The sequence below is a fragment of the Camelus dromedarius genome, chromosome 8, assembly GCF_036321535.1.
Source record: "Camelus dromedarius isolate mCamDro1 chromosome 8, mCamDro1.pat, whole genome shotgun sequence".
Lineage (NCBI taxonomy): Eukaryota > Metazoa > Chordata > Mammalia > Artiodactyla > Camelidae > Camelus > Camelus dromedarius.
Window position 1 is genome coordinate 82,914,914 of NC_087443.1, and position 18,414 is coordinate 82,933,327.

The 18,414-nt window shown below is 59.5% G+C and overlaps 1 protein-coding gene and 1 long non-coding RNA gene across 5 annotated transcripts in view; both read left to right on the plus strand.

The window, feature by feature from the left end:
- The first annotated feature begins 6,940 nt into the window (after positions 1-6,940).
- LOC135321879 (uncharacterized) lies at positions 6,941-10,443 on the plus strand. The gene is made up of 3 exons (XR_010382067.1): positions 6,941-7,134; positions 8,981-9,300; positions 10,092-10,443. It is a non-coding gene; the product is annotated as an uncharacterized LOC135321879 (long non-coding RNA).
- Positions 10,444-17,539: 7,096 nt separating this feature from the next.
- Positions 17,540-18,414, plus strand: part of INPP5A (inositol polyphosphate-5-phosphatase A) — a 157,522-nt gene continuing 156,647 nt past the window's right edge. Inside the window, exon 1 of one of the 4 annotated variants that reach the window (XM_064488576.1) lies at positions 17,540-17,841. In XM_064488576.1, the coding sequence (XP_064344646.1) occupies positions 17,767-17,841 (75 nt within the window). In that variant the 5' untranslated portion in view covers positions 17,540-17,766. The remainder of the gene's footprint in view (positions 17,842-18,414) is intronic. The other 3 variants (XM_064488577.1, XM_031462056.2, XM_010998311.3) reach the window with 3 other exon arrangements.

The following is an 18,414-nucleotide window of genomic DNA, read 5'->3' on the forward strand; positions in this document are numbered from 1 at the left end:
CCCACGGTAAAAGAACCTTCTATAGTCATCGCCTGCCTGCGCTTTCTTGTGCATCTTGATGCCATTTTGTTAATTTATATTTTTATACAGTTTTTACATTTTACATCTTTATACATTTTTATATAGTCCCAATTAAATTGGGACCTCCGTGTCTCACCTGCGTGTCTGCTGCTGCTGTCGCTGTGCGTATTTCTATTTTCGTCCTTTTTCCAAACCCTAATTGCCATGGACTTCCTTATCTGTTGCTGTGTTTCCCAGCATTTGGAGCTATTGATCATTTTTGATTGTGTCTCTAATTTCTTAGTTTTTTTCCTCTGAGGTGATCTGTTTTTCCCCCAAGGCGGTTTTGCGTTGTCCTTTTTAACTGCTGCACTTGGCTAATTCTAGCTCTTCAGTCCTATTTGCGGTGACAGCATTTAGGTCTGTCAGTCCATCTCCAGGGAGAGTGGCTGGCACACCCCAGGACAGCGACCAGCAGTGTTTCAAGTTCATCGTGCCCCACGTGCCCCGGGGCTGCAGTCTTCTGGCCTCTCTGACCCAATAGCTATTTCGGAGCACTGGCGTTAATTCCTAGCGGCTGAGGTCTCCATGTAAGCCACAGAAAGCAACCCTCACGGCCGGGCTGGCGCAGGCCGGGGTCCTGACCCGGAGCCCGCGCGCACGGCCGCCCATCTCCCTGGGTGCGGCTCCCTCCGGGCAGCAGCGCCAGCCCCACTCCCCACTTTCCGGGATGTCTGCCCGTCTCGAGGCAGCACAAAGTCCGGCCAGATTCTCAGAGCAGAGTGTGACCCCTGGCTGTCCCAGGCGTTACGGGGTTTTGTTTCTCTCTGTCTTGGCGGGAAGTTTAAGAGGAAGTCCAGGACAGGGGCCGGCAGCCAGACACTAAATGAAAGGTAGTTTTGAATTTAATGAAAAACAACATAATGCTTTCATTCTAGAAAATGGCTCTTATAAGTCTTTTTATTTTCTCTTACCTCATGAAAGACACACAGGAATTTAAAAAAAAAAAGGATGCAGAATCAACAAGGTATAATCTTATGTTACTATCCATCTTCAGGAAGTAATTTCTTCCCTAAATAACAGCGTCCTAACACTCGAAGCAGAGAAAACAACCAGTGGACAAGGCAGAGGCCATGAGTCCAAGGCCAAGACCAGTGCAACTGCGTCTCCTGATGCCGCGTCCTGGGAAATGCAGGACGGGGTGCGCCTGCAGCTGGAAGGCCCCCGGAGCGGCACCTTGTGCTGGGGGTGAGGAGACTGGGGCTCAAGCGGCCTCCCAGAGCCCGGGAGGCAGGGCACTCTGGCCACTTCCCTTTCCTGGCACCTGCTTCTCTTGTTTGCTGAGGCGACGGCCGGCCAAACCGCAAGGAGGGGCCAGGAAAGTTGGGGGCCAGGCCTTTTAAGAACCGCTCTTTCCAACCAGGGTTCTGGGGTGTCAGACTGGCTCACTGAGTCCACCTCCAGGTGCCCCACCAGTTCAGTCTCTGCCCACTGCAAAGTCACCCCAATGCCCCACCCCACTGCCGAGCCCAGTGTCCCCACAGGGCCTCTGCCTTGGCCCCCAGCTGAGAGTGTTGTCCTCGTCCCCTCTCAGCCCAGGGGCCTCAGACAGCTGGGCCTATCCAGACCTCCTGCTGGGGGGAGGTGACAGCGAGAGGGGACATCCTGCAGGCTGTTTCCGTGGGACCAGAAGATGCTGAAGAAACGGCAGCCTGCTCCTACCTACACAGGAGTGTGTACACACACTCGCGTGAGCAGGTACACGTGTGCATCACATATGCAGTCACAGCAGAGCGTGCACACTGGCACATGCCTGCATTCACACGCATACACAGCAAGACATGTGCACACATGGATGTACGCAGCTCCCGTGCTGACTCCGCCCTCCCCCACCCCGCACACACCTCCTGGAGGAGTGGATGGGATCAGGGCCTCTGCGCAGCCAGGCGGTCCGGTGATGTGAGCTGGAACAGGAGTCCGCCTCCCCCGCTCCACCCTGCCCTAGAGAGCTGCTCCAGAAACCCTTCCAGTGACAAATGGCCAGCCAGTGGCCACACGGAGGAACTGGGCTGCTGGGGGCAGGATGGCCAGGGACACTCCGGGAGGCACCTTCAGGTGCCCAGTGCCAGGGTGAGGGCGCCAGAACCAGTGGGGCCAGGGCCACGGTGGGGGCCAGGGTGGAGAGAAGGAAGGGTGGCCCCCATGGCCCGGACGCCTGCAGGGAGGGGGAGACCCGGCCCAGCCCCCTTGGGCCTCGGGCTTGGCTCCCCAGGAGGTGAAGGTCGGGCCACATTCTTTGCTGAGGCTGGAATTCTGACATCAGATTTTCCATGCTTGGCCTGGGGGAGGAGCCGGGCGCTGCAGGGAGGGAGCCACAGGCCGGTGGGGCAGAGGGCTGGAGGCGCCCAGGGCACCCATGGCTTAGGGCGCGAGGCAGGAAGGAGGGTTCCGCTGGCCGGCCCTCCTGTGCCCCGGGCCTGGCCTGCCCACGCTCGGTCCCTAGAGCATCATGGCCTTCAGCCATCCTGCGACATTCTTGTCCCAGCATGGGCTGAGTCACGTGGGCTGGGTCAGGGACTCTAAAAATAGCCTGGTGGCTGGGCCAGCACGCCAGAGTTATTATTAGGCTGGGACAGAGCCCCTCCTCTTGGGGGGAGGGTGCTTTCTTCTCAGGGCCCCGAAAGAGCTGGGGACTTGGCCAAAGGAGGACTGGCTGCTGGGCATCCCGCCCTGGACACCGAAGCCCATCCCTCCCACCTCGGGCCCAGGCGCTGCAGTTCCTCCACCTGAACTGCCCCCAAGAAGCCCCCTTCTTCCTCTGTTCTCTGTGGTGCATTCTGGGGGGCTCCTGGCCCTTCTCAAAGGTTGGAGTGTCCCCCAAAGAGCCCGCAGGCCAGGATGCCAAATGAAAACATGGCCCCTTATTCCAAGTGAGCAAAGATCTCAAGGAGAAGTCACAGCCAAGGAGCCTGCAGAAGCTCCAGCCACTTCAAGGTGTAGGGGTCCCCCAAACACACAGGCGCTTGGCTTGTTTCCACCAGAAGAGCAGCAGCCCGGCCAGCACGGCTCCTGGGCACCCCGAGCCATTCACTGAAGGTCCTGGCCCTCAGGGTGGTCGTTCTGGCCGTGGAGAAGCGCTGGCCCCGGAGGCGGCTCTGTGAGGAGCCGGACGAGAAGCGTGTGCTCTGAGGTCCCTCCCCAGGACGCTTGGGCTCACTTCTGAGCCCACAGACTGACTGCAGGGCATGCTCGCCAGGCCCACCTGTGGGCTGGACGCTGCTGGGCCAGCGGATCAATCACCCGAGGGCTCAGGCCCCTGACCACCATCTGACCTGGCACTTTCGTAACCAGAGGCCTTAGTGACTGAGAAAGGCCCTGCCCGGACTCCGCCAGCACAACCTCCGGGCCCAGCAGCTCCAATGCCGGAGACCCCTCAGCGGGGGGAGACTGCCCTAAGGCCTGGAGTCTGGCCTCACCCCAGAGCAGGCTGTCCCCACCCCATCCACGTGGTCATCTCTGGTGCAAAGCCATGCAGCGGCACAAGAAAGCACTTGTGTGCCAGAGGGGACGTCTGAGCTTAGAAGGAAAGACGGCCGGACGTCCTGGGGCAGAGCCACCCGCTCCATTTCTGGAAAGAAAAAGGATGAGGTCCAAGTGGCTGGCAGGGCTCGCCCAGCCCACACTCAGCCCCACTGGGAGAAGGGACCCCCACAAGTGCCCCATCCGGAAATGCCCCTGGGCCGGGTCGGGGAGATGCTGTGACTTACAAGACTCTCATGAGGAGAGACTCATAAGTCAGTGGCCAAAAAGGTGTGTAGGTCATGGGTGTTTGCCACAGCCCAGAGATGGCAGCTTCCAGGGAGCACGAGACAGCGTCACAGTCTCATGGAATTGTCCCGAGGCACGTTTCCTCCCCCCCCCCCCAACCGAGAGTGATGATGGGGACACTGTGTGGCTGAGGTCAGGACTGGCCCCCCGGGAGTGAGGCCTCTGCCCTCCCGCCCATGTGCTCACCCTACAGCGGGCCCTTCCAGACAGACGCCCCTCCGCAGTCCTTTGACATCCTGAGAGAAGAAATAATTTCCACGATTGCCTCCCAGGCCTTCTGGCAAAGATGAGGCTTTTCCCTCTGAAAAAGTAATTTGTGGCCTGAAAGGAATTGCCAGGTGATCGCGCCTGTCTGTCCCCTGAAATCATCACGCCCGCCGGTGAGCGTGAGCAGTGGGGCAGACCGCATGGAGCAGTCAACCCTCCTCCCCGGGAGGGACCCGGTTGGCGTGCGGGTGCTGGCCCTGCAGGGAGAGGGTCAGCCGTCCACGCTGTGCTGAGGGTCGCAGGGTGGCAGATCTGAGCTGCAGGGACGCTGGCCAGTCGTCAGCGAGAACAAGTCCATCGGAGGCTCAGAGCTGCCGGCGGTGCGGGCTGCGGACGTCGCACAATGGGGGCAGCCACGTGCACGTGCCGAGCGCTCCCTCCGCCTGCCGTGGAAGTGGCGCGCCCACAGTGATGAGTCTCCAGGGGGTTGAGGGGGAAGCGGGAGCTCTGCACCCGATTCCCAGCTGGCGCTTTGACGGGACCACCTCCCCAGGTGTCCAGCTCCACATCCAGCGTCCCCAGTCCCTTGGGCTCTCAGCCCTGGCTGGGAGCTGCCCCGCAGCTGAAGCCTGGGGAGCAGGGCCTGCGGCAGCCTGGCCCCTCCGCTGTGGCCTGAGAACTCGGCCGTGGGTGGAGGTGGCCCTGAAACAGACACTGCCCTGCTGGGGCTGCCCCAGGGTCAGGACCCAGCAAAGCCAGCACCCAGTGCCGGACGCAGGAAGGTGCTGGCCGGGGAGCAGGCGACTGAGTGGGAACTTCTGGGCTCCCACGTGCAGAAGCCCTTCAGGAACCAGAGCAGGTCCCTCAGCGCCGACCCATCTCTGGACGCAGGATAAGGGAGCTCACGGTATTCGAGGGACTCACGGAGTTCCCCGCTAGGGGAGGCCCCTACCCCAAGCCCTGTAGTCTGTGTCTAGGTGTCCAGTTCCAGAGACGCTGGACACAGCCAGGCCAGCCCGGGACCTGCACAGGTGCGGTGGGGACACAGAGAGAGAGAGGGTGGCCAAGGATGCAGATTCCTCAGATCCAGCCAGAGGCCTCCCAGGCGGGCATCCTGCAGCAGAGGAAATCAGGAGGGGCTCAAGGCCGCACTGAGGACCGTGGCCTCGGCCCTCGAGGTGGTCCTGGGGGAAGAGCTGGCCACATGGGCACTGCCCGGCCAGCTCTGAGAGGGTCAGGGCAGGGCTGCCGTCTCTCCTCTGAGTCCTCGGCAGCTTGGGGCCTGTGGACACACCCGCCTTGGCATCCACCCAGCACCCCCACCTGATGAGTCACCGCGCACCTGGCACGGCCTGCCAGACCGGGCCGCTTGCCGGCCTCCAGCGCGCACCACACACTGAGCCGGGGGCTGGTGAAGGAGGCCTGGAGCCCGGCTCTGCCAGCGAAGGGCTCAGGCTGCTCGGCCCGCCTGCCAGGTTCTCCGCTCCATCACTCCAGGAAATGGAAATGTTCCTAAAACTTCTCACTCTCCAGCTGCTTTTACTTTTAAGTCTGTGCTTAAAATAGCCTGGAGCCGGCCCTCTGATTCGCCTTTTTCTGAGGTTAAAAAGCAGTCTCCGTGCTTGCAGACGGCAGGCCGGACCGCGGGCAGCGCCCTGAGGGGGCGGACACAGCTGGGAAGCACTTCTCCTTTTCTGTGATGTGAGGCTTGTGTCTGAAAGTCGAGTGAATGCCGGCTTGCTCCATAAAGTTACTTTCTTCACCGTGGATGGGAGGTTGTGCATGAGGAGAAGGCAGCACAGAGACAGACGTAAGGGCTGTGGCACCAGGGCTGCCTCCCTCACACTCTCTTCCAGCAGCTGAGCTCAAACTGGAGACTGAACCCAACAAACACCCAGTGCCCGCCAGCAGCTGGCTGAGGCCCTTGCCTGCGAGCCGCTGTCCTCCCTGCAATCCTGGCGGCTGAACTACCACGGGGCACCCCTACACAGACGGAAACTGAGGCCACGGGCTGCAGCTGTCTGCCAATGTCGTGCAGGGGCCGAGGGGAGACACCTGGAGGCCAGCGCCCACACGGCCAGCCAGGACCACATCCTTTGTAGGAATGTCCCAAAGCTTCCCAGCCCCTCAGAGGGGCCCCCTCGCCTGCAGACATCCTTGAAAGGGGAGAGCGGTAGGTCTCCTTGTCAGCCCACGAGAGCCAGGCTGCCCACGGGAAGCCCCCGTGTCCCCTCCACCCCCAGGGCTCACCTTCCTGAGGGCGGTGTCCCGGGACGGCTCTGCCTTCCTGTCCACAGGAAAGTGGACAAGACCCCTCTGGGGTGCGGAGGGGAGCCTGGCAGAGTTCTCTGGTGCCTCTCAGGCCATACAACAGCCTGGAAGAGGACCCCTGGGCTCTGCAGGTACAGGTGACAGGTGAGCTGGCCCCTTCTGGGCAACGGTGAGCCCCTGTCCCTAGCCAGGCTGGTCACAGGTAGCACCTTGATGCTGACGAGACTCTCCAGGCCTGGAAGCAGGTGACGCCCAAAGCCTGGTTTAGAGCAAGTGGAAGGGCCAGCAGGGGACATGGGGACACCTGTGAGGGTCAGTCTGGGCCTGATCGGGTGCCTCATGCCACCAGCCACACAGGGCTGAGCATCCCACCAGGGTGGCAGAGTGTCTGCAGGCTGGTGGCTCGCAAGGTCCTGGGGTCCTTGTCCTCCTGTCTGCCCTGGGGACCAAACACTCCCCACAGCAGGAGGCAGGAGGCAGCGGCCCTGTCTTTGCCAGGAGGCTCCTCCGCCCCTCCCCGTCAGCCCACTTCCCCTTCCTCCCCTACCCACTCCGTGGCTGTGGGGCTGACCACACCAAGGTCCTTCCAGGTCATTCTCTGAGTCTCATTTCCCTGAGCGCGGCTGCACGGCGGTGGTGCTGGGAGCTGCCGGCCGTCTCTCCCTGCTCCATCCCAGTGCTGTGCCCCTGGCCTCCCTAATCCACCCGGCTGCAGGAACCAGCTGCCCCAGGACCCCACTGGTGGGCAGAGAGCCTGGGTCTGTGGAAAGGAGAGAGAGGCCGTGCTGACCAGGAGCTGAGAGGGTCCCTCCCATGACTCAGCTGGGGGTATGTTGTGGGGGCTTGGGGCTGGGGAGCGGCACCCCAGGAACCAGGACATCAGAGTGTCGCAGGCAAGCCCCACGCAGAAGGCAGTGCGGTACAAACCCAGGTCCCAGTGGGGAGGGCGTGGCCCTGCTGGCTGGAGGGAGCGGGACCCCTGCAGAGCCAGCCTGGCCTCGGAGCAGCTTCCTGCCAGGTGAGCAGGAAAGCTGAGGAAAGGCTCTGAGCTCCTGCTCCAGGTGGAGTGGGGCTCCTGGGAGCTGAGGCCCCTGGGCTGGGCTGTCCACACCCTGTGCCACGCCACACAAACTCCGTTTGTCTTCCTGGTAGAAGGGTCTGCAGGGAAGTGGACGGATGGAAACGAAGTTTACGCCTCTGTTGCTGCATATGGGCTAGTGTGCGTCTGCCCTGAGAGAATCCGTCGGGGAGCAGCTGACCAGGCGACCCCCTGGGATGGGACGGGAGAGCCATCCCCAGCCTGGCCACCTGCCCCTGCAGAGCCAGACAGTGTGGGCACAGGCCTGGGAGATGTGGCATCCCCTCTCTGCCCAGTCGGAGTGGCTGGAGAGTGGCTTAAGGAGCTCGGGGGCCGGGGCAGCAATGATGCTCACTCTGGCCACCCCGCCCTTCCCCTCGCTCTGGCCCAGAGGCTGAGCCCGGACTTGCTTGCCGACCTCTGCTTGGGTCCAGTGCATGGGAGGACCAGGGAGAGAACGGCCGGGGTATTTCTCCCTGCCCTGGGCTGTGTGGTTGTGGCCCTGCAGGCAGTCCCTGGGCTCTGTCTGGCCATCCCCTCCTCTCTCCCTGCAGGACCGGTCACCTTCTGAGCCCCTTCACCCACCCGTGCCTGGGGGATGTCTCAGGGACCTGAGCTGACACCCCAGCCGCGCCTTCTCTGTGCTGGCACAAACGGGGCTCATCCACCGAGCAGGTCCCCTCCTTCGCCTCCCATGCTGCCTTTCTGGAGGCATCATTTCTGGTCGTATGAGTATTTCATGACCCACTTCACGAACACCGGCCCTTTGCTTCTGGACAGAAAGAGCTGCCGGCTCCTCATTTGGCTGCCCTGCCCTCCTTCTGTCCTGGTTTTGGTCATGACAGGGATGTCACAGTCAGACTGTCACACAGCCCAGCGGTTGAGGACTTTGTCCCCGTGCCCCCGACATGTGCAAGGGGCCCCAGTGTGTGGAGGGGTCACCACAGAGAGCATCGCCCCGGTGGGGAGCCCTCTGAGGAGGGTGGACGAGGCTGGCCGTGGCAGGCACCTCGGTTCAGGTGCTGATGTGTGGATGTGAGTGGCTGGGGGTGACAGCAGAACCCAGGTCAGGCTGGCTTGAGAAGCCTGGGGGCTCCAGGCAGGACTCGCGACATCAGTAGGCCCCCTCGGTCTCGGTCTCTCTCTGTGCCTGAGGCTCCAGGCTTGTCCGTCTGCCCGTCGGCACCTGCTCTGCTGTGCTTGCAGACGGCTTCCTCTGCATTGTGGGGCTGAGGGGGCTTAAGCCTGTCTCGTCCGCCAGCCCGGGGAGGTGAAGTCCCTGGGCCTGCCCAGCCCAGGCCAGTCTGTGGCGCCAGCAGAGCCAGGGAGGGTGCCCGAGCCTGGCTGGGCTTGAGGGAAGGCATGGAGGGAGTTGGCCTCCCTCCCGCAGGCAGAGAGCAGGCGGGGGCCCCTGGGGGAGCCCAGCAGACAGTGGAGGTGGGGTCCCGCCCTGGGTGTCCCCTGGGAAGACCTGCTGTTCAGGAGTCAGCCAGGAAAGGGAGGTGGGCGTCCCAGACCTGGCTGGGGGAGCCCAGTGGACTCTGCTGGATGAAGGACAGATGGGTCAGGAGGCTGGGCCCTGTGCTCTCTCCCCAGGTCCAGCCGGAGCGAGCCTGTGAGTCGAAGTCCTAGGGTGGCAAGGGTCAGGCGCTACCTCTCTCCTCAGCACCCCTGATGAGCTGGGGTTGATCCCAGGAACCATCATCAGCGCTCTGTGGCTTGAATGAGGAACTGGGTCCAAAAGTCCTGGCACAGAAGCAGCGGTTCACCTGGACCAGGATCGCGGCGTTCTCTAAACTGTGCGTGTGCTCAGAAGTGTAGTCAGCTGCCTGCTCGTGCTGGCTCAGGCTCTGAGCTCTGGGAAGACCCCAGTCCACCCAAACCAGCCCTGCTCTTTGCCCCCCGAGCTGCCCCAGGCAAGTCTGTGTCCCCTCTGGGAGCGCCTGCCCCCACCATCACGCCCGTGTGGCCTCCCCCAGGCCTTGCCCAGGCACTGCTGGCTTCAGTGTCCGGATGGAGGAAGGAGGGGTCCGGGAGCTGGACCCCGCCCTGCACCAAAGTTGGGGAGGGGAGGAGCCCTTCTCCTTGGGTCAAGCACCACAGTGCCAGAGGGGCCCTCGGGAGGAGCTGGCCCAGAGTCCTGTGGGGGTTGGGACATGGTTCTCTGTCCCCCCACCTCCCCTGTCCCGGACTTCAGGGGCTCCTGCTGGGTTTGTTTCCTGGGCTTTGGCTGGAAACGGTGGAATCTGCAGTTTTAAGCAGGCTTTTAGTTTTGAATGAATCTTAATTAGCACGACTATTCCACTCATTGATCCTGGACTCATTTTAAAGGTTGAGAGGTGAGGGTACCAGCTGCCGAGTGGGTAATTGTACCGTCTGCAATTCAGTTGCTAGATTTGGGGCATCTTACTCTTGCCAGCCCAGGTGAGCCCTGGCAAAAGGCAGCAGGTGACCAGAGCAAAGCGACCAGAGACGAGGCGGCGCAGGAGAGGCTGAGCACCCCCCTAGGCCAGCGGCACCTGCCACGAAGGCCTCTCACTACAGAATTACTTGAAATGCTTTATTACTCAAGGCACAGCATTCAAAAATGGATGATGGGGCATGTTGTAAACCAAATATTGTGTTGGACTCATTTCAAATAGTAAACAGTTTAATTAAATGTATTTGTGGTTTGGAAAAAAACATGTCATGCGTTTTCCCATTCTAGGGTGTATCTTACATCAGCTTTAAATAGCATTAAAGCCGTCATTTCAGATTGGCTAATGTGACTGCCTGCTTGAAAAGTCCAAGAGAACATCTACCAAATAGTCAAAGAGAGAAAGCCAGAAACCATGGTTTTAAAATTTCAAATCTATGCTTAGATGAGCAGTATGTCTTACTCACAGACCACAGCAGTCTGACTGTGTGACCGAAGACGGCCGCATTCCTGATGACAGCACAAGAGACGGGAACGCCGGGGGTGCATCTAAGAAGCACGCGCGACATTAAAACTAAAAGAAGGAAATTGCACTGAAGGCTACACAAGCATCCTCGCGTCAACAGAAAGGCCTGCATCTGATGTCAACATACTTTACCTTTATGATTAAGAGGAAAGTAAAAAACTTGCAAATAAAAGAATGCCTTGTGTCATATCAGAACCCTCTTCGTATTACTGATGGCATAGTTCTGTTTAATAGAGGAATTGAAAAACAAAAATACAAATAAGGAGATGAAATACTTGGGTTTTACTAACTTTTCTTACTGGACTTGAATTTTTCTGAGATATGAAATGGTGAACTTGAGTAGCTAGTGGAACGAGTGAGGAGGTAGTCCTGTCTTAATTATAATTATACTCAAGACAGTCCTGTTTTTAGGAGTAAGCTGTTTCAGTAGGGTGTTTCTGCCTAGAAGTAAGCAAATACTTTAAATAGAAGAAGATTTGAAGACACATGGCCTTTGTAACAGAGGTGAGGCCGGTGTCTGAGATTACCCTAGAGGGACCGCCCGCACCAGGGAGGACGCGGGCGTGATCTTCAGTCACAAGGAGATGGGGCTTTGAGTAGCGACTTAGTAGCTGTCCTCAAACATGTGGGGTCATGGTGGCCAACCCATTGTTTTTCCTTCCTTCCTTCCTTCCTTCCCTCCTTCCTCCCTTTCTTTCCTTCCTTCTGTCTCTCCCCACTCCTTGCAAGTGATACTCCATCACCCTTCCTTCCAGAAGCAAACCCCCGCGTGAAGAGTCTCAGGGAGGCAGCACAACCTCCATGCCTACTTCCCCCTCCACCCCGAGCTGCTGCTGAAACTGCTGTCAGCTGACTGAGATGTGACCACCGACCGCCAGAACTAACGTCTGGGACTCGGTCCAGCGCCACCCGGCTTCTTTCCTGCACTGGTAGATACTGACCACAGCTGGCCATGGACGGCAACATAGCTACAGTTTCTGCCATTTACCTTACAAACAGAGGAAATAATACAGCTGACAGTAAGTTATTTAAGAGGGTCTCCCAAAGCGAAGATGTAGTTGGTTGGCAAAAAACAAATTGTTGAGAAGTTCACTTTAACAGACAGAAACACGTAGTGCATTTGAGTGGTGAGATTTAACTTTGAACAGGCCACTGTCAATGTCAGCGCTGAATAGGAAGCGTCTTCTCAGGAACCCATTTCCACCTAGTGAGATCCTCTGCATGTCCTCCCGCCCGTCCACCCACCCACCCACTCCCACTGCGGGCCCGGGCGAGTCTCCTTTCTGCTCTCTATACGCCGACGGAGAAAGCCAGCCGCACCCCCCAGCCCTAGCTAGACACCCGAGGAAAGGGAGAAGGCAAAGCTCACGAAACACCCTCGATGAAGGGCTTACACACACGTGCGAGGGCTTCTCCTTTAAAACAAAGTTAGGCTTTTTTAAGTTCTTCCGAAGATTCCAAGGAGGGACAGTGGAGATGAGTCTTCAGAAAGCTGACTCCTTAAATACAAAGTTGCGAAATAGCAAGTACATCCGAGCTGAAAACTGGAGGCTGTGGATTTGATGTGAGCAATGCTGGTTACTGGAGCGAGAGTTGGCACATCTTCCAAACAGGACGAACCGGAGGAGTAAGAGCTGCGCTCTCCGCTTACGCCCAGACGGAGCTGACTCCGGCCGCGCTCCGGCCGCGCTCTGGCAGCTGTAGGAGAGCACTGCCCACTCAGGGACAGCTTTTCCTTGCGTCATCTTCCTGACTTTGGTTTAGGTATCCTTTGGGAGTCAGTGATTCTGGAACCAATGTGTCTTTTTCGCTATAAAGGGTTAACCCTTGGCTGGCGGGCCCCTTAGCGGACTGGCGTGACCCGAGGGAGCCGGCCTAGACAGCTCCACGCGTATGCGTACGCGGGCACTTGCCTGCCCCAACAGCAGTCCCTACCGCCAACGTTTCCGCCTGCGTAATTTTATGGAAATCATTTGGCCCTGTGAACAGTGTGCTTCTGCCAAAGGAAAGGAGCTAACTGCCTCCCCAAGACAGCAGGCCTCCTGCTCCCAGATGCATCTGATTGGAAAGGTAACTAAGACTCTGCGCGAGAAACCAAAACGCACTCTTTAATTTCCTCCAAAGTCCAGGGGGATGAAAACAGCGCTGACAGCTCCCCCCCCCCCGCCCCCCGAGTAGGGCGCCAGTGGGGTCGGGATGGGTCAGCGGTTTCAGGGCGAGGGGTCCAGATCGGAAGGCCCAGGCTGCACAGGTCCACCTCTGACCTTAGGAGGATTTGGGGAACAATTATGGCGCTGTTAGGATTAGGAACGAACCAGATAAAGGAGTCACCGTGGGCCTGGGAAAAGCAGGGCAGGAGTCCCGCTGACGGCGGAGCGTCCGGCCCGTGGACGAGGGCTCTCTGTCCGAGAGCTACGTGTTCTCACTGTCGAGGTTCTGAATTGCCATGGGAGCCCCAGTCTCCGGGTTAGTGAGTCACCTCCATTTGCTGGAGCGGGGGTGCCCTGTGAGCTCCTGCTGTGGACACCGCTCCGGGCCTGGGAGAGATGCTCAGCGCGCCCGGGCCTCTCAGCTTGTGTCCCGTGACCTCGTTAGAGTCACTTATTTCGTGACATTTTTTGTAGATTGCTAAGGATTTTCTATGTAGATGATCAGCTTGCCTGAAACCAAAGGCAGTTTTACATCTTCGTCTCCAACCTGTGTGCCTTCTATTTCTTTTTCTTACTGTATTGCATCGGCAGATCTTCAGTTCACGTGAGTATTGCATCAGCAGATCCTCAGTTCTGTGAAGGTGGGAGTGGGCACCCTTGCCTTGTTCCGGAGCTCAGGGAGCAGGCGTTGAATCTGTCAGCAGGAAGCACACGTTAGCTGTGAATTTTTCAGATGTCACTTTCTCAAATTTAGGAAGTTTCCTTGATCTTTAGTCGGTTGGGAGTGTTTAATCACAAAAAGGAGGTTAAATTTTGTCAAATACCTTTTCTAAATTTGATTACCTGATCGTGCAAAATTGGAAACAACCTAAACTTGCAACGCGAGGGCATCCCCAATCAGGTGAATCCCAAAGTGCTCACTTAGAGAGAGTGTTCGGTCCTGCCAGAGCCACTCACGTCATGGTGCTGGGCTTGAGGGAGGGGTCAGCACGACCAGCGCTGGGTATGCGGCTAAGTGTGAACACCCCCGGCAGAAATGCCACCAAAACGCTAACAGTGCCGGGCGACCTGCAGAGAAACCCTGAGCAGTTGCACTTCCTCCTCACACTCTGTCCACAGCTCTCCTTTTTTCAAACATTTTGTGAGGAGCATGTGACTTGCACGAGGAAATTTCCAGTAAGCTGGCACAAGGCCACCTAAGCCAGTGACCGGCACGTGTTTCCCGCCTGCTCTCCTGTGGGAATCTCGGCCTCCGGCGACATTACCGCCTTTCCGTGGTGTCTGGAGTGGCGCACAGCGCAGAGCAGGTGTGCAATAAAAACCAGCTGGAGGAATAATGAATAAGTGAAGAGATGGCTGGGTGCAGGTGAAGGCCACGCCATGCTGCCGGGGACCGGCACCTGTGCTTACTGCTGTGTGAAGGTGGCCAGCGTTTTGGTCTCAAAGCCTCGGTCTCCTTACCCATAAAACAGAGATACATACCTCGTAAGCCTGCTGTGAGGACGAAAAACAAGGATTGTAAGGCACCTCACACAGAACTAGCGCCTGCCGAGGGACAGCAACCGTTAAACTGATTAACGAGGAAGGGATCCAGATAGTTCAGAAGAAAGGAGCCCTCCCTTCCCGGATGAATTTGAGGTCAGCTAATAAAATGCCCACTAACTGACTCACGGCAGGAACACCTCTGCCTGAAGCGACCGAGTCCAGACCCTCAAAAAGAGGACAGAGCCCCGAATTCCTTTCATTCCGCGTCCAACCAGGCTGTCTGCTTACAGAAAATTATCTTGAGTCAGTCAGTTAACCCAGTGTTATATATGATGGAATTAGGTTGACCCACATGGCAGGGGTATTGAAGACTGATTATTAAATGATTGAAACACATTTTGTAACTACAAAGTGCCATCTATCCATATATCCATCCACCTACCTACCTACCTACCTACCTACCCATCCATCCATCCATCCATCCATCCAACCCTCCCTCCATCAAGCTATCTGCTGAAGGGTAGTTTTTAAGCTTGTGGGCAAGGAATCCCAGCTGTCAACCTCTCAACCATCTGGTAATCTGAGTTCAGATGTAAATCGGTTACTACCTCAAACTAAGTACCGATGTGATATGTAGTGGCCAACGTGCTGCCCTTTTTGAAAAAGCTTGCAGCACATTGTTGTTTAACCAGAGAGTTGGGTCAGTCTCCCTCCCGGGAGCCCGGAGAGTGACTGGCTAAGTGGGCTGGTTTGGACGAAGTGGGCTGGCTCCTCCAAGGAATTCATGTCACAGCTCTGGCTGCCCCCACTCCCCTCCTCTGCCCATGAACGCTGAGGGGCTGCATCCAGATGCCAGGTGGGCCAGGCCTCTCCTGAAGCCAGGTAAGTGGGCTTTGAGAACTTTCCCCTTCCCCTTCTTTTGGTAAAGGTAACAGACATGGAGCGATATTCCAAAGGCAAAGAGCAAGAGCACCAAGCAGAAGCGGTTCTGTGAATGTGGTTCTAACCCGGGTGACGTCAGTGTTCAACGTCTCCCTGAAAGTTGGGCAGCCCTGGCCCTGGGCGTGGTGATGGCTCTGGGGTGTCATTGACTCACGTGATACACGTTTACGGAGTGTTTCTCTGTGACAGGCTGTACCTGTGTGGTGGGGGAGGGGAGGCAGTCAACAGGCAGAGGGGAATGAGAGCCTGGTTTCTGGGTGAGATGGGTGATGTTGGGGGCACAAGGGGTGTGGTGGGTGGGTTGGGGGGGATCTGACAGAGGAAGGGGCATGTGAGAAGCCTGACAAGTCAGAGGAAGCCAATCAAGTCGCCTCTGGGGCACAGAGACAAACAAAGCTGCCATGGCCCTGACTCAGCCATGGGCCGATGAGCTACTACGTGGGCCTGTGGAGTGTGAGCCTCGGAGCAGGGGTGAAGCAGGGATCTGCTGCTGTCTGCTGGGTTGGGGATGCTCCTCCCAGGGTGACAGCCGGGCACAGGGCAGAGTCAGGAGATGGTGGTGACCTCCTGACGGCGGTGAGGATGGCCCCAGTAGACTGTGGGCACAAGAAGCCTGGTTTGAGGGCCTGAAAGAGAGGGGCCCATTGGCCCTGGGAGCAAAGACTGGTGGACTTTAGGGAGCGGGTTGGCAGTGAAGGGAGTGGAGAGTTGGAAGAACGAGGGAGCTGCAGAGCTGAGGGTGTGACCCAGCAGGGGTGGCCGTGTGGAGTCTCAGAAGCTGGTGGGCCTGCTGACTCAGTGGGAGGCTCTGGGACTGCGAATCCTCCCTTGGCGAAGGGTAAGGGCGTCTGCTGGGTAGGGACCTGTTGGTGGCTTGGAGAGAGATGGCGGAGGGGTGAAGTGACATCTTGGAGCCATGAAGGCTCCACGTTGAGAAGCCCAGAGGTCTGGTGCTCCTCTGAGGGGCGCCAGGGGCAGGGGCTGGGGGCTCTCTGGCTTAGTTTTCTGTAATTCGGGTGCAGCCTCAGAACGGGTGAGTTTGTATATATGCGAGCACCTGTGTGCAGGTGTGCATGGGCATTCCTGGGCCACTGTGGGCAGGAGAGGGAGGGAGGAAACAGCAATACCACCTCTTAGGAAACAGGTTCCAGGCCTCAGAGACGTCCCCACGTTTGGCTCCTGCTAAGGGCATCTGCGGCACGTGCTGCTTTTGCAAAGAAGTTAAATGGGAGATGCTCCTGCTGCTGAACCAGAATACACAGAGCCGGCAGCCTCAGCAGCAGCTCTGGAGGCTGGAAGCCAGGGGTGCAGCTCTGCTTAGGGAGAGAGCTCTTTTCCTGGTCTGTGGACGGCCAGCCACCTTCTTGCTGTGTGTTCACATGACCTCTTCCTTGTCTTCTGTTCAGGGTGGGAGGCTGTGGGGACAGCAGGTGCCCCAGGGTGTCTCCTTATAAGAACACTAATGCTGTTGGAAAAGGGCCCCACCCTCATGACCTCATTTAACCTTCATTAACTTCCTTAGAGGCCCCATCCCCACATGCAGCCACAGGGGGTGGAGGGGAGGGGTGGTGTTGGGCTTCAACCCATGAATTTTGGGGGACACATTTAGTCCACAGCTGATAGTTGCTGAATGACAGGACAGTGGTTTTCAGTGAAGCGGGGTCTGGTTGTCAGGCTAAGGGGTCGCTGCAGGCAGGGTCCTGATGGGTCACCAGGCGGAGGTGATGCCTTCTTTCCCTGCAGGGCCTGCAGCCCGCCGAGCCTGCGCCCACCCGCACCGCCCTGGGAGGCGGTGCCTGTCACCTGCCCTAAGGGAGCAGTGCGCACGTCTCTTGTGCGATCCAGAGCGCAGGTAGGGCCCGTTCTCCGTGGACACTGTCCCCCCCAGGGCGGTGGACAGGTGGCCTGCGCGCGCGGGCAAGAGGATCTCGGCCACGGGGTCACTGTCACCTGCCGCTACCTGGTGGATAGAACCTAGTGCCAGCGTTTGTGTTGGCGGCTATTTGTCACCTTTCACTGCACAGTCCGGACGTCTACAGCCACCAGTGTGGCCGTTTCATTACTGCAGACCGCCTGGCGCGGGTGGGCTGGAGCGCTCTCCGGTCTGGCGGCTCGGCCTCGCGGCCTTCCCCTCTGCAGGTCCAGTGCGGTCCTCACAGGACCACTCACTCCCACCACAGAGGCTCAAGGAGGCGCGCCCCGTCGGAGTCTCGAGCAGCGCGCGGCCCCTTTAAGACGCGCCTTCCGAGCAGGCCCGTGACGTCACAGGGGTTCGGAGGGCGGAGTCGGTGTGCGGGGCGGGGCGGGGCGGGGCGGGGCGGGGCGGGGCGGGGCGGGGAGGCCGCTGAGTGACAGGAGCGTGGCCAAACGCGGCAGGGGCCGACGCAGATCGCCCCGCGCAGGTCCCGCCCCTCAGGCCCTGCCTGGCTTCCGCACCCAGCCTCTCCCTGCCCCTCCCACGCCAGCCCCGCCCCCTCACCCGGCCCTACCCCTCACCCGTCCCGCCCCCTCGCAGGCCTCGCCCCTCGAAGCCCCGCCCCCGAGGCCCCGCCCCGTCCCCGCTCGCCCCGCCCCCGGCCCGGGCGGGCCTCGCCTCAGCGATCGGCGGCGGCGGCGCTGCGGGAGCTCCGGCGGCCGCGATCCTAATGGCTGCGCGCGGGCCGCGGTGAGCGCGGGCGGAGAGCGACGGGCGCGAGGCCGCGGAGCAGCGAGAACGAGCGCGGCCGGACCCCGGCCAGGCCCGGCCCGACCCGCCGAGCCCGCGATGCGCCCCGGGGCCACCCCGCGGCGCAGCTGACGCCGCGGCCCTCGGAGACCCCGGCCGGCCGGCTCCCAGCGAGCGGCCGCCCCGGCCCAGGCCGCGATGGCGGGGAAGGCGTCCGCCTCGGGCACCGCTGTGCTGCTGGTCACGGCCAACGTGGGCTCGCTCTTCGACGACGTAAGTGTGGCGCTGGACCCTGGGACCCTACACCCCGGACCCTGAGCCCCCGGACACTGAGTCCCGGGACCTCGGATCCCGGACCCTGGACCCGAGCCCCGGATCCTGGGACCCTGGACCAAGACACTGAGCCCTGGGACCCCAGACACTGGACACTGAGCCCTGGGACCCCGGGACCCAGGACTCCAGCCCTGAACCCTGGCCCTGAGCCCTGGAATCCTGGTCCCCCAGCCCCGGCCTTCAGACTCCATAGGTTGAACCCTACGGAGTCCCTAAACCCCGGTCCTCATCCCTGTCCGAGGTCCCAGATCCTGACCCCAGACCCCTAGTCTGAGGACCCCATACCCTGAACTTGGCCCCAACCCTGGTACCGAATCTTGACCCCAGAACCTCAGCCCTGAGCCCTGGTCACCAAAACCCAGCCCTTGTCTCCCGAAGCCGGATCTCTGACTTGTGGCCTCTCACTCCCGACCCTCAGTGGCCCTGGCGCTGCTCGTCCGCCTGCCTCGCTGTCTGCCTGGCAGTCTGCGGCTGCTCTGAGGTGTAGGCGCCCTCATTTTACCTTGTAACTTA